The sequence below is a fragment of the Clinocottus analis genome, unplaced genomic scaffold (assembly GCF_023055335.1).
Source record: "Clinocottus analis isolate CAN_PGR_092001 unplaced genomic scaffold, fCliAna1.0.p SCAF_1, whole genome shotgun sequence".
NCBI lineage: Eukaryota > Metazoa > Chordata > Actinopteri > Perciformes > Cottidae > Clinocottus > Clinocottus analis.
The window spans coordinates 18,918,418-18,931,835 of NW_027175820.1; the positions used below are offsets into that span (position 1 = coordinate 18,918,418).

General features: G+C 42.8%; 1 protein-coding gene and 1 pseudogene across 1 annotated transcript; both read left to right on the plus strand.

The window, feature by feature from the left end:
* Positions 1–4,598: 4,598 nt before the first annotated feature.
* LOC137784788 (trans-1,2-dihydrobenzene-1,2-diol dehydrogenase-like) lies at positions 4,599–7,437 on the plus strand (annotated as a pseudogene).
* A 2,501-nt stretch (positions 7,438–9,938) lies between these two features.
* Positions 9,939–13,212, plus strand: dhdh.2 (dihydrodiol dehydrogenase, tandem duplicate 2). Its single transcript, XM_068573398.1, has 7 exons — positions 9,939–10,060; positions 10,678–10,789; positions 11,026–11,189; positions 11,637–11,889; positions 12,510–12,634; positions 12,745–12,895; positions 13,046–13,212. The coding sequence occupies exons 1-7, from the start codon at positions 9,971–9,973 to the stop codon at positions 13,153–13,155; spliced, it is 1,005 nt and encodes a 334-aa protein (XP_068429499.1). The 5' UTR covers positions 9,939–9,970; the 3' UTR covers positions 13,156–13,212.
* Positions 13,213–13,418: the final 206 nt, after the last annotated feature.

Sequence of the window (13,418 nt, forward strand, 5' to 3'; positions counted from 1 at the left end):
TATTTGAAATGGTTTGTACATTTTAATGGATTCAATTCATCAATACTTTAAATATGTGGAATACGCTATTGACTACCAGCTGTTGCTGCTCTGTATCCAACAACATATTGATGTCCCTGGGCTCCACTACAGCAGTTACACTTAAATGTATTATCACATCGAGGAAAAACGTTGTATTCTCTGGGTTCTCTCCACACAGCACAACAAAAATCCAACTTCTCAGGCTTCAAGTAATGTATTTTATGCTTGGACAAATCAGCGTCCTGTGAGGAGCTGCTGGCAGCCATGTGTGTGGCTTAGAAGTGTGAGAAACGAAAAACAGAGGTGATTCTATCTTCATAATATCTTCATTTAAAGAAAAGCAAAGAACTGCAGTAAAGGCTATTCTCAATGGAACAAGTGTGTTTTCTCTTCTCTCGACTGGCTCCAGCAATAGTTGGATTGACAGATGGTTCATCCAATCACCGTCAGTATTTTTTGAAAGTGCCTGCCTTCACCTTTCTAATGACGGCTTCTCAGTCGGTTCCTTGTAACAAACCATCTGGCTGGTCAGGTGACTGTGTATGCCGACATCCTACTCCTGATCCTGCTTCACCTCAAGACGTCGACGTCTACGCTCCATGATGGACATGACATCGGTTCGACGATGATAGAGGTTGGTATCTGCTCCATGTCTTGGCTCTTGGCATGTCTATCACTCTCACCTCAGCAGTGGCTCTGAGATGGGCTACATATCGCCTCACACAATCTCAGTCAGCCGATACCAGGAGGCACCATGTGGACTTGGATAGAGACACTACTTCATTTTGGTTTTTAGTGTGTGTGTGAGAGAGAGAGAGAGAGAGAGAGAGAGGCAGTGGGTGTCCCATGTCCTCTAGATGCAAGCTGCATTTAATGGAGACAGATAGTACTTACTCCAGTGGAACAACAGCACTGATAGAGTAGACACCTTGTTTAGCACTCAAATAGAAATAGACATTCACCACAGGGGCAAAACTTACACTCAAAGTGCATTCTTCATTGGTTGGAAACCCCCTCTTTTCACGTCCGTTAAGTGTTAACATTACAGGAAAAAAACACATTTTAGCACAATTGTTAACATAAAAACTTACCTTGATGAACCCATTCGCCGTATACTTCTGCATGCAACTTTGGTCAGAGTAATACACAATTAATATTTGCTTGTATATGTAAAGATAACAACAATGAGACATTGCAAGTGTTAGACCAAAGTTCATTTTGCTTAAAATATGGGGTTTGTAGGTTTGCAGAAGTGAGGATTAGATCCCATCATTCAGGGGCATTTTAGTTGTAATGCACACAATTGATGCGTGCTTATTCTGTACTGTCATTAACAGTGCAACGAATAATACTATGTAAAATAAACATGCAATAACCAGGCTGCTGACGTGTTGCCTAATGTGTCTTCTCTGTTCACTTTCATGAGAGTTTTCAGCCTCACAAAAACAGCTGACAAAAACCATGAAATGGATAAAGAGTTGGTTGAAATGAGCAGTAACTCGGTGTAATAGCTTCATGTTCTGCTCTCCTCTCTCTCTACATCCTGCTACCCTCGCTATCAGCGCTAACATCCAGATGAAGGGCTGCTAAGTCAGCTCTGGTCCAGCCTGCTCCTGCTCCACAGCTCAGCCTCCCAGTGTGTGTGTGTGTGTTTGTGTGTGTGTACTGCAGACAAAGATAGGACTCTCAAAGGGCCAGCACAATGCTGGGCGGCTCAAAGGCTCCCATTTCTGCTTGCTCCTCTCAGTCTCCTTCTATCATACTTTTTCTAATGGAAAAAAAAATAAATAACCCGTCCCACACATCAGAACATGCTGTAGCATTGACAAAATGACTTATTACTCCTCTCTGCACACTTCCCTCTCCCTCCCTGGATTCATCAGGCTCCCAACCTCCCCTCAAAATGGCCGGCGCCTTCTGGCGCTTGTCTAGCCTGACACCCTTCCTCTGCAGTGACCTTGAGACGGAGTGATGGGGCTCCCATAACTGCTGCAATACTGTTTCTTTTCCCCGACAAAAAAAAAAAAATACAAAGCAGCAAGATGGCTCTCACTTACACTGACAGCTGGAGGAAGGGGGGAATAACCCTCTGCATATCCGCATCAATCAAAATAGGATTAGGGTGCCTCTCTCTGGTCCTTTTTTATTTCCCATTAACTTGAAGTTGCTGATGAAATACGGAGCTGTTACATGGTAACTGGGGTTGCAGAGCCACAATGTAGGCAGTACTATCTATAATAATACAAATTCTAAAAGAATTCCACAACTTCACATAACAAAAGAAAACAAGTTTCTTGTGTTTTATGTTTCTTTCTTTACACAATTATTTTGTTACAACAACAATAAGGGAGTTTTTTGTTGTTGTTGATAGCAATAAGTACAGGTGAAATGATGTGACAATGTGTAAAACAAAACTGTCAGCTGTGATCAGCCACCTTCACATGCAAAACGGGACGCACCTTCAAAGTAAACTGTTGTGACCGGTCTTGCTCCATGCGTGTCCTGGTGGAAAAGGGACGCAGACAAGAGATGATGCATGAATTCTTAATCAAATAAAGGCAGTGAGAAGTGAAAGGAGTGGAAGGCAATCCTCCCAGCCGTGCTGAATAGCGAGGCCCTGGCTCCCTTTTCTGTATTCCAGGTTTCTGAATGACTCGGCTCATCAGCATTTGCCTTTCTGGAGCCGTCTTTACCATCCACCTCCATCCCAGGGCCTGCAGCACCTTCCACTCTTCAGCCACTCTTCACGAATGGTAAAACAGGTCAGTTTGCAGTGGGTTTTTTTTTTTTCCTCCATGACCTTGAGCTTATGAAAGGAAGGGACGCTTTCAGCTGCAGTTTTATGTTTTCTCTCTCGGCTGAAAAGTAGGCATCCATGGCTCAGCTGAGGGTGAGAGCTTCGGGGTCCCAGTGCACGGCGGTCGGGCGACCCCGTCCAAGTCCTATTCAGATCACCCTTCTCCGACCACCTGAGCCTCTGTGCTGCGTGTCTGTCTGCTGGCAGTCCAGCCAGGCCGCACAGAACCAATTCATTGCTTCACACCAATTGAAAATCTAGTTGCACTTGCCCTGTCAGGTTGCACATCCTCCCTCACACTTTTACCTCTTTTTTTTTTTTCACACCTGTGGCGATACCAGAGAAACACTGCTGTGTCCGTGCGTGGTCAAAGAAAAGTGAGAAAAAAAAGGTACTCAAGGAGGAGTTGGGCATTCCCATGGCAACCAGGTACTGTGGTACAGGCAAGGATATCAGGCCAAGCCCAATACCATTTGCATACAAATTGCCCAGCTGGTACCTTGTTGTTATGACGACGGCACACAGCTCCCAGTATTAATTTGGAAGTGAAATGCAAAAGGAAAGCCGCCATCGAGTAGAGTCATTGATAAAACATATTTGTTTCATCATGAGGAAGTTGCTGACTCTGACACTATGTCCTCATGTAAATCCAATCACCACATAGACCAAAAACACCATGTATACTCAAGACTGGCATTCTTGGACAAGATAATCACTGGAGTCTACTTTAAATTGACTGCAATATTAAATGGGTATACATTGAGATAGAAAATATGTTTCATATGATGTGAAACTTAATTTTTTTTACGATCCACAGATGACAACAAATTCAACACAGTTATATGAACTCTGGCAGATAGAAAGTGCATCTCCCTTCTCCTTAGTTCACCTGATTTGGCAAACCTTTATGTAATTCCGTACAATGACAAACGCCAACTCCTCGGAGCTTGAGAGAGAAAGTAAACTCTGCTGACAACACAGTGTCCTCTACTGGCAGCACGTGGCAGGAAGTTTACACAACCGCCTGTCTGTCTAAACGGATAATATTTAGCTCAAGGGCAACTGAGCTGATGCTTTTCCATAGTCATCCTGGCTCAGCTTACTGACCAGTTAAATTGCCCTGCCGTGGGCACTATGAGCATTCTGTGAACCCAGCATATCTATTCATCCCAGAAACCCCCATGAGACTCGGGTTTAAGCGCTGGCTTCTGTGTGACTGATGGACCAACGCAGGCTAATCAGTGGCTCTCTCAGTGGGAAACAAAGCAGCTCTTGGTTCAAATACTTGACCTGTACAGTGGGAGAGTGCTGATCAGCGGGCAAGGTGAGCCCTCGCCCTGTACACATTCAACTTTCAGCTTTTTTCCCCTTCAGCTTGTTATTGTTTAGAGCCCCCACTGATAATCCGGTTACAGATCGTGAGAGACAACTGGTACAAACCACTTCAGCCCAAATTGAAAGGTCTGTGTCAGCAACAACACAGCAGTCTGTGTGTGTGTGTGTGTGTGTGTGTGTGTGTGTCTATGTCTGTGTGTGTGTTTGTGTGTGTTGCACACTCTACCTCAGGGTGGGAGCAGAGGGAAGGTGACACATCCAGCCTCCCCAGCATATAAATTCAGGAGCCTTCTCGCTGAAGTGCTGCTGGCTCGAAGGCATGACAGTTTAGTAGCTTTCTTCCCCCCGAACATGCAGCCTTTCCCAAGGTCACACTTCGCCAGCAGCTCAAATCTTTACTAGACCAGCATCCCCCTCATTTGTCACTTATACGTTCCAAGTCAACATGGCAACCCGTTGGGGGATCTGTCGTGCGGGGAAGATCAGCCACGACTTCAGCGTGGCTAAGAAGACTCCGCCCCCGAGAACTCGCCAGGTGCTCCAAGGTACTCTGTCCAAACAAGCTCACTTCATCTTCATTTTCACCCAAGTTGTCTCATTTGCACTAAACAGAGCAGCACTGTGATGCATTTGTGTGTGTGTGTGTGTGTGTGTGTGTGTGTTTTTCCTCTTTCACACAGATAGCAGTGATTGCATTGAGAAGCTGGGAGCATGCCAAAGAGTTTGCCAAGAGGCATGGTATTCCTAAGGCTTACGGCAGCTATGTGGAGCTGGCCAACGACCCAGACATTGGTGAGTTAAGAGCTGTGAGCGGCTGCACAGGCAGAGATAATGGCTTGTTGGTGTCGCTGTTTGAAGCTGAGCCTGGAACATCTGTGTCCTCACAGACATTGTGTACTTGGGAGTGCACACAGAGCACTGGCCAGTCGGTCTGCTTTTCCTCAAGGCCGGGAACGTGTCGCGTAGAAACTCCGGACAGGTGAAAGACCTCGTCGCCCGGCCAAGAAAAACAATGTCTTCCTGAAGAAGGTACGGTTGAAGGACCCTTTGCCGAAGGGCGACTATATGGCAGTATGGAATCATAGCAGGTGCAGGTTTGGTGCCAACACAAAACAAAATGAAGGTGTGATTATAGGCTAAAACCGGAAGGTAATAATCATAAGACACAGACATCTTCCCTTTTAATGTCCTGTGGAAATACAAATGTATCACATGCAGAAAACTATTTTGATAATGTTGCTCATAAATGACTTTTTCTTTGACCATTTGGTAAGAAGACTTTGCATCATTTCCTTTCCTGCGAATAATTAGATGACAATGTAAACCGTCCCCATTTGCTGAGAGTGTTTTCCATCTTCTTCTCTTGCTCGGTGGAAGTAAAAAAGGAAGAAGAAATAAGGCACGAAGCAAAACCCTGAATGTCCTGGGAATATTCATGCCACATGGCGCAAGAACACATCTTGTCCGTCATGTTTGACCAGCGCATCTCTGCACACAGCTCTCATGGCAGGTGGAGAAAGTAGAGAGCTGTGCTGATGAACTCAGGTGAAACTCCAGTATAAACTGTTTCTGTTTACTGTCGCAGTGGTGATAGGTTTTCTGCTCTGTTCCTCTCAGGCCATCTGGTCACGCTGTTTCCTCGTACACGGCGAGGTACGCAGGCTGCTGGCGGAGACGGCCCTATAGGAGAGCTTAAGCTGGTCAAAGCCTACTTCTGCTCCCCTCAGCTCCACATCCCCCTGCTCTGTGGAGAAAGAGCTGGGCGGTGGCACGCTGCTGGGTATCGGAGTGTACTGCTTGGAGCTTGTGCTGATGGTGTTCAATGGAGAGAGGCCAGAGTCCATCAAGGCCACAGGGGTGCTGCTTGACTCAGGTATGATTCAGCACACCGGTCATGCAGCAGAGGTGGGATGTAGATTATCCTCATTAACCACACTGCATGAATCACTGATCACAAAGTAGCTATTAAAACCATAAAAAAATGAGAATCCCTTGTGTGATGCATAAGAAACTTTTTTTTTTAAAGAAACTGTCCAATGTAAACACCTCAGGGAAGAATTCTTCACACAGAAAATCCCAGACTTATCTTTAAAGTGTCAGACTAATCCAAAGCCTCCCCGGAGAATACAGTAATACACAAAAATTGACAGGGGAATACTGTCTCACGGCAATAAATCCTTCAATGTAAGTCCACCACACTATGTAATGAGTCTTTTCTTGTCTTCTACTTATTGTTATATAACATGTTGAATTTAATAGCTACACAAAAAACGGTCTTTTTGACTTTATGCCAGTAAATCCCGAATAGAATTGTTTTACCTTTCAGCCATTTGCTGTTCACCATTGTTTCAATGATTTACCTTTCCAAACGTTTGACAGGAGTGGATGACTCAGGTTGTGGTGATGAAGTTGTCCAGGAACAGGATGGCCTTCTGCGTTTTTTTCAATTGCTGCTCAACTTCCGAACAGCGCCATCATCAGCGGCCACCGGGGCCTCGATTAAAGTAAGTTATGGTAGTCTTGCACAGGAACATTTGACTTAATCAAGAAATGATCGAGACGTGGAAAAAAATGAGTTGACTGCTAATTAGTTTCACATTTAATTAAACTGAAGCGTTCAGTCAAGGATCCATATACACTGCATTTGACAGTTGAGTTACGAGTTGAGTAATTGGATAAACACCAAAAGGCATGTCCTCTTTCCCCTCCAGATCCTCGGCAGTCAAGGTGAACGACGGCTGAACCCGGCCTCCCTCTGAAATTCACCAACAGCACTGGGCTTCGCTATGAGGCAGAAGAAGTGAGGCTGAAAAGGAAAGTTGTGTATTTGTCTTCAAAGAGGTGACACAACACAAATAGTTAAGTTTGCAAGAATTCAATGGAGCTTCGTCAGAAACTGTATATGAATATATGAATGCACTCATCAGATTGATTCAGAATGCAGTTATCAGTCCTTGGGATGTCCTCTAGCTTATACTGTATTACACCCCTATTTGTTTAGCCTCTTATGAATTTACATACTCTGTACATCCCTGCTATGAGATCATTCACGCCTCACTGTGATGTGTCCATAATTTAACTGTGGTTATAAACGGACATGTCTTTCAGTCAGTCTGATGTCCTTGTTAAACCCCTCTTCATCTGCAGGACTTATGGAGAGCCCACGGATGCCTCTGGCAGACTCCGTCTGACTGACAGAGATCATGGATGAAATCAGGAAACAGGTGGGAGTTGCCTTCTACCAGGACAGGCAGTTACATCAAAGCCGGGCTGTTTTCACCTGACCTTAACCTACTCAGATGGAACAGGGGGAGCTGCTCGAGGCAGGCTTTGGATCTTTGGTATAAGCAGATCACTCATGGCAGTGTGTGACAAAGCCCGAGCAGACACAGTGTCAGTGAGACAATTGTGACTTGGATAACATACTGTAGTGAGCTGTACAAATCTAATCTACCATGCAAATCAATGCATGTATTGTTTGCTTTTCATTTTTTGGGTTTTGCATGTTATCGACCCGTTAGATTGCCAAACTGTAATCCTACCCCCGAGTCACTGTGAAAAAGACCTTGCAGGTCCTTATAATACAGTACACAACACGCTGACACTGTCGGTTTAAAAATGACAGTTTTAAAAGGTCTTAAACCAGATAAATCACAATGTAAACACACAGAGCAGCCATGTTCTGTAATCAAGTCCTAGGCCTCTAAAGGCATCCCCAGCTGTCACTGTGGGGTGCGTGATTGATGAACCCAATACAGGATTGATTGTAAAAGCCGTGTTTGAATTCAAACACAATCCACTGGAGAGAAGAAGAGACTTTGAGTGGCACATTTGAATCAAAGTGTTTTGTCATGTCTGACCCCTGCATTCGTGTATAAATAGGCTCACGGTCTCTATATAGAAATAGGTTGCAAAGCGTGCTTTTCAAGGTTAGGCCTTTATGAGTCAGCAAAGAGCACGGCTCAGTTAATACTTGTTTTCCAACCTTTCGGCCTCGTAGTGTAGGCCTCCTAAAAACTGTGCAGTGTCTCAGTGATACAGGATGCAGTCCAGGAATGCTAATGCAGTAACATTATTTTGCTGTTGCTCTGTGAACGAACAATGCTGAAATTTGCAGATATAAAAATAAAGACTTATGAGTAAATTACGAACAATGCATGTTGTTTCCATGCCACAACTTTAACCTTTTACATTTACTTATTTAGTACAAAGGTTAAATATATGGACCATTCAGCCTCAAGGAATATAATAATACATGGGTTAGATATATTAGATACATATTAATAACAAGCGTCGACCTGGAGTCCAGGCAGGGAAGAAGGAAGGAATAAGCTATTACATAACAACTTTTAAAAACATATTCTATTTATTCTGGTATTCTATTTGTCATGATCACTCTCTGGGTTAAGTTGTTGGACAAATCATCATATTATTTCTGTTCAACGGCACAGAGATAATAAAAATTACACTGTGCCTCCATCTTGTGGCAGCAAAGTGCCACTGTTGAACTCAACTCAATCTGTTGGTTTATAACACGGCAACCAGGTGGAGAATCTGTAGTTTAGGAAGATCAGTCATGACTTCACTGTAGCCCTGAAAACTCCTCTTCTAAGACCATCAGGTATCAGTATGAGTAGATACGTAGACTCTGGTCATATAATTACTTGTTTTGCTTTAAAAGTTGTTTAAATGTGCACACTAGCTAGCATGGGATGCTGCAACCATGTGTTTGTATTTATTTGTTTGTGTTACTTCTGACTGGCCTCATCTCACCTTACAAAAAGGTCCACTTCCTGCTGTTGATTTTCTCGCTTTTATGTCTCATCTTCCATACAGAATGTCTTGGTGAAGCATTTTGGTGAAGCATAACTATTATTTTATTTATTTCTGTATTCAAACATCTATTTATGTATTGCTGTACTTATTCATACCATTTTGTATTTATTTATTCATTGATATTTATGTCATGTGCTGTGCTTCACAAGTTCTAAAAAACCACACAGCGGTCGGGCCTGGAAGCTTGAGCGGGCGACGGTTCCGCATGGTCCTAGTGCGTCCTGGTGCGTTCCGCATGGTCCTAGTGCGTGCACATTTACTTTCTTACTCCCGTCCTAATATTGTTTTTGGACTGTGAACATTGGAGGGGTCCATTAGCAAAACATATTTAAGTTAATTTTGTGAGGAAATTGTTATACTTTTCTTTCTAATCTATTTATGTGGCTTCTGTGGCGCAACTTCAACCTATTAATATGACTTATTAAGTGCAGAGGTTAAATACAATAAACCATATGGCTTCAATATAATGCCAAGCAATTTAATTATAAATAGTCACTAAGAAATCCCTGTACAAGTCAGGGTATACGTGATTAATGTAATGTTTCGTTTCAAATATAAATACAGTTATAAATACTTTTTATTTGTTTGTTTGTCTGTCTGTCTGTCCGTCTTTAGTGTTTTTTATGTCTCTTGTGTGCACTTTACCTGCTGCTGTAATCCTGCAATTTCCCCACTGCTGGACTAATAAATGATTATTTTTATTGTATTTTATCAAATGAACAATAAAGAATTAGATTTAAAAAAATACGTAAATAGTAGATAATTACAAAACGTAATCGTGAATAAAAGTGAAATTCTGACAATTGGAAGAAATAAGAGAAGACTGAACAATATTACATTTATATTATCCACGCTTTTTGTTCAACTCATCGTTTTATATTGCGAGTTAAAACCAGTATTCTTCCCCCACCGTGTGGCAGTGATGTGGTACTGATATATTACCTCAATCTGTTACTCTCAATCTCTTAAACCGTGTCCAACATGGCAACCAAGTGGGGAATCTGTAGCGCCGGGAAGATCAGTCATGACTTCACTGTAGCCCTGAAAACCCTTCCTGCTGGAGAGCATCAGGTACCAGTATGAGTCGATACGCAGACATAAATGAACTGGTTTCAAATAATCTCCGACTCGACGAGGATTATCACTCGGTTTCGACCCCTTTATTTCTGACGTTTCCGGCTAGCCACAGGTCACGGTGTTGAAAGCAGGAAACGTTACAGATCTGTCACCTGCAGCTTTCGTGTCCACTGCCGATTACTCGTTAATGAGTTTAAATGCAACGCAAGCCCCCTTTTGCAGCTTTTAGAATACTTTAGCACGCTTTCTTTGTACCGTAAATCATGTTACTTTATTGAGGCAAACGTGATAATTAAAGACGTTCAGATGAAATAGTTTGATCTCATGTTTAGAAGAACAACTGTCCAAGTGGCATATTTAAGTCAATACATGTAGTGACTACAAACTGAAGAGGGGGAGATTGTAAGAAATTGCCAAATCAACTATTTTGCCATTCTGGTCCAAGCTCAGTTGTAGTATGAGATGCATTACACAATGCAGAACATGTGATGTTGCAATATTGACTCTTCCTTAGAGACTTAACATCAAGAGATTATAATTTGGGGCCTTTCATTATGGTGGAACAAAAGCACTGTCTTGCAACAATGAATATCATGAAACTGTATTTTCAGGTTGTGGCTGTGGCAGCTCGCCAGTTAGAGCATGCAGAGGAGTTTGCCAAAAAGCATAACATTTCCCGTGCATACGGCAGCTATGAGGAGCTGGCCAGAGATCCAGACATAGGTTGGTTTCTGTCAGACCTGTGTCACATTAGATTTGCGGATGGTTATTTGCATTTGCTATTTCAGGACACTTCAGTGTGAGCTGAAGCTTCACAATGCAGTTATAGCTTCAACCCTCTGTTAAATCTCCACTTATTTCCAGTTCAGTTTGACTGTTTTCATTTCCGGTGGAACATGTACTCAACAATCTCTCTTGCGACAACATTCTCTCTGGATTGTTTGCTTATGTTTGTTTAGATGTGGTGTATATTGGCGTTATCAACCCCTACCACCTGAGCACTTGTCAGCTCTTTATGAATGCCAAGAAGAATGTGCTGTGTGAGAAGCCGCTGGCCATGAACAGCAAGGAGGTGAAGGAGATCCTGACCTCTGCCAAGAGGAACGAAGTCTTCTTCATGGAGGTACGGATGGGAAACATCTTCAATGCTTTAATTGATTTACTTTTTACTTCATTTAGGGGCCGGGATCTCTCGAGTGAAAAAGTTCATCTACAGCATTCTTTGTTCTTCACTGTGTACTAAGAGACAGAACAATTATTGCAGCATGTTTATGTGATACTCTTTTCTAATGTTATATGTACGTAAAATGTTTAAAACTGGGGTTTGTCACGCTACAAACTATTATTGGTTATCATATGTTGCATCAGTGCAAAATGAACACAGCAATTTGTTTTCTGTAAAAAAAAAAAAGCACTGAAACAAGAACTGATGTAATAACTAAATGAGCTCGCAAACCCTTTATTTTAAGCTGTGAGGTTTGAGCTCCCCTGTAAGTCAACACCTACCTAACAGAACGCAGAGTAACTCAAATATAACTGTAGAAAGTACCTTGCCTTTTGCTTGTCTCAGGCTGTCTGGACCCGATTCTTCCCGGCGTCAGTGGAGATCAAACGGCTGCTGGCCCAGGGGGAGGTGGGCGAGGTTAAGATGGTCAGATCTGAGTTTGGCGCGCCATTAAAGGACGTGCCGAGATCAGTGCAGAAGGAGCTGGGCGGAGGAGCGATGCTAGATATTGGTGTCTACTGCTTGCAGTTCATATGCATGGTGTATAATGGAGAGAAGCCGGAGTGCATCCAGGCCACGGGGGTCTTACATGAGACAGGTAATGAGAATAGCGGGATCTCAATGATATGCGTGTATTTCAATGAAGCTGTGTCGCTTCATTAAAACTCGGGAAGTGTTGCAAACATGGCTCATTCGTTTCCCAAAACACATGATATGAGTGATAAGAGTCATTAAAAAGACTGTTGTAGTGGCCAAGTCTTCCTCTTCAATCATTTCTGTTTGCTTGAAACACATCATCACAGGTTGACAGTGGCAGGATAGTTGCCCAATGACCTCAGACATATATATTCATTTGCCGTCTCTCGTATAATAATAAATTTAAATAGAGCTTTTAAGTCGGAGCTCGTAAAATATTCGTCAGTGGGATTCCACGCCGTTTATGAATTGAGAATCGTTAACCAAGGGAGTGTTTGTGTCTGGAAAGACTTTGCATCTTATGTCTTAACTGGCACAATAAAAGTTAAGATATGATAATCCAGACACTTATATTCTTCCCCACTATAAAGGAAAATGAACTCACTCAACATTTTCTTTTTGCAGAGGACGCATTGGACACACTGCAACAGTCATTTATGTTGCACTTTTGAAAATCATGTCACTAAATGTACACTTTGTTTATTCGTCAAATGTACATCATATGTCTGTGTGTTGTTGCAGGAGTGGATGAGACTGTAGTTGTCACTCTGAAGTTCTCCAGGAACAGGCTGGCAGTGTTTACTTGCTCTTCAGGTATACAGTTGCCAAATGATGCCATTATCGTGGGGACAAAGGGCAGCATCACGGTAGGTCATCCCAGCAGAGCCGCATGATCAAATACATTTATAATAGTCTAAAACAAAAAAAGTCTATAATATAAAAAAAAGTCTTAAATATCCTGTTGCATGCTTTTTAGATCCCTACCCATATGTGGTGCCCCACATCATTAGTAGTGAACGGGAAGGAGACCCAGTACCCAGTACCAGAGCCCCATCTGCCTCTCAACTTCCTCAACAGCACCGGGATGCGTTACGAGGCAGAGGAGGTTCGACAGTGTTTGCTCAAAGGTACTGTGACATTCAACATATCATGTTTTCCATACTTTCCCCACAAGATGGCATCAGCATCACTGAAATCCTAATGGCTATTTACTACGTTTCTAACTGCAGACTGATCAGTACTGTACATGTTCTTACCGTGTGATTTTCTCCATGTAGGGTTAAAGGAGAGTGCAGTCGTCTCCCATGCAGACTCTCTTCTGCTGGCTGAGGTGGAGGATGAGATCCGCAGGCAGGTGGGGGTGGTGTACAGCCAGGACTGCCAGTAATGTGAAACAAGCTGGATGATATCCCCGTGTTAAATAAAACAAGTTCCTTCTGGAGCATGAATGGTTCTTTGTTCTAACTGGACTTAATAATACACTAACAGTTTTGGAACATGTTAACTTCCTGTGAAGACACACTTTTTTTCATCCGGCTGTCAATGATTAGCTTCAACATGGTTGATGTGTTTTGATAAAGATGCTTAACATACCGGTATTCGTAAGCTCTTGAATACATCACACCTACGCCCTAGATGTCGTAGGTCTAA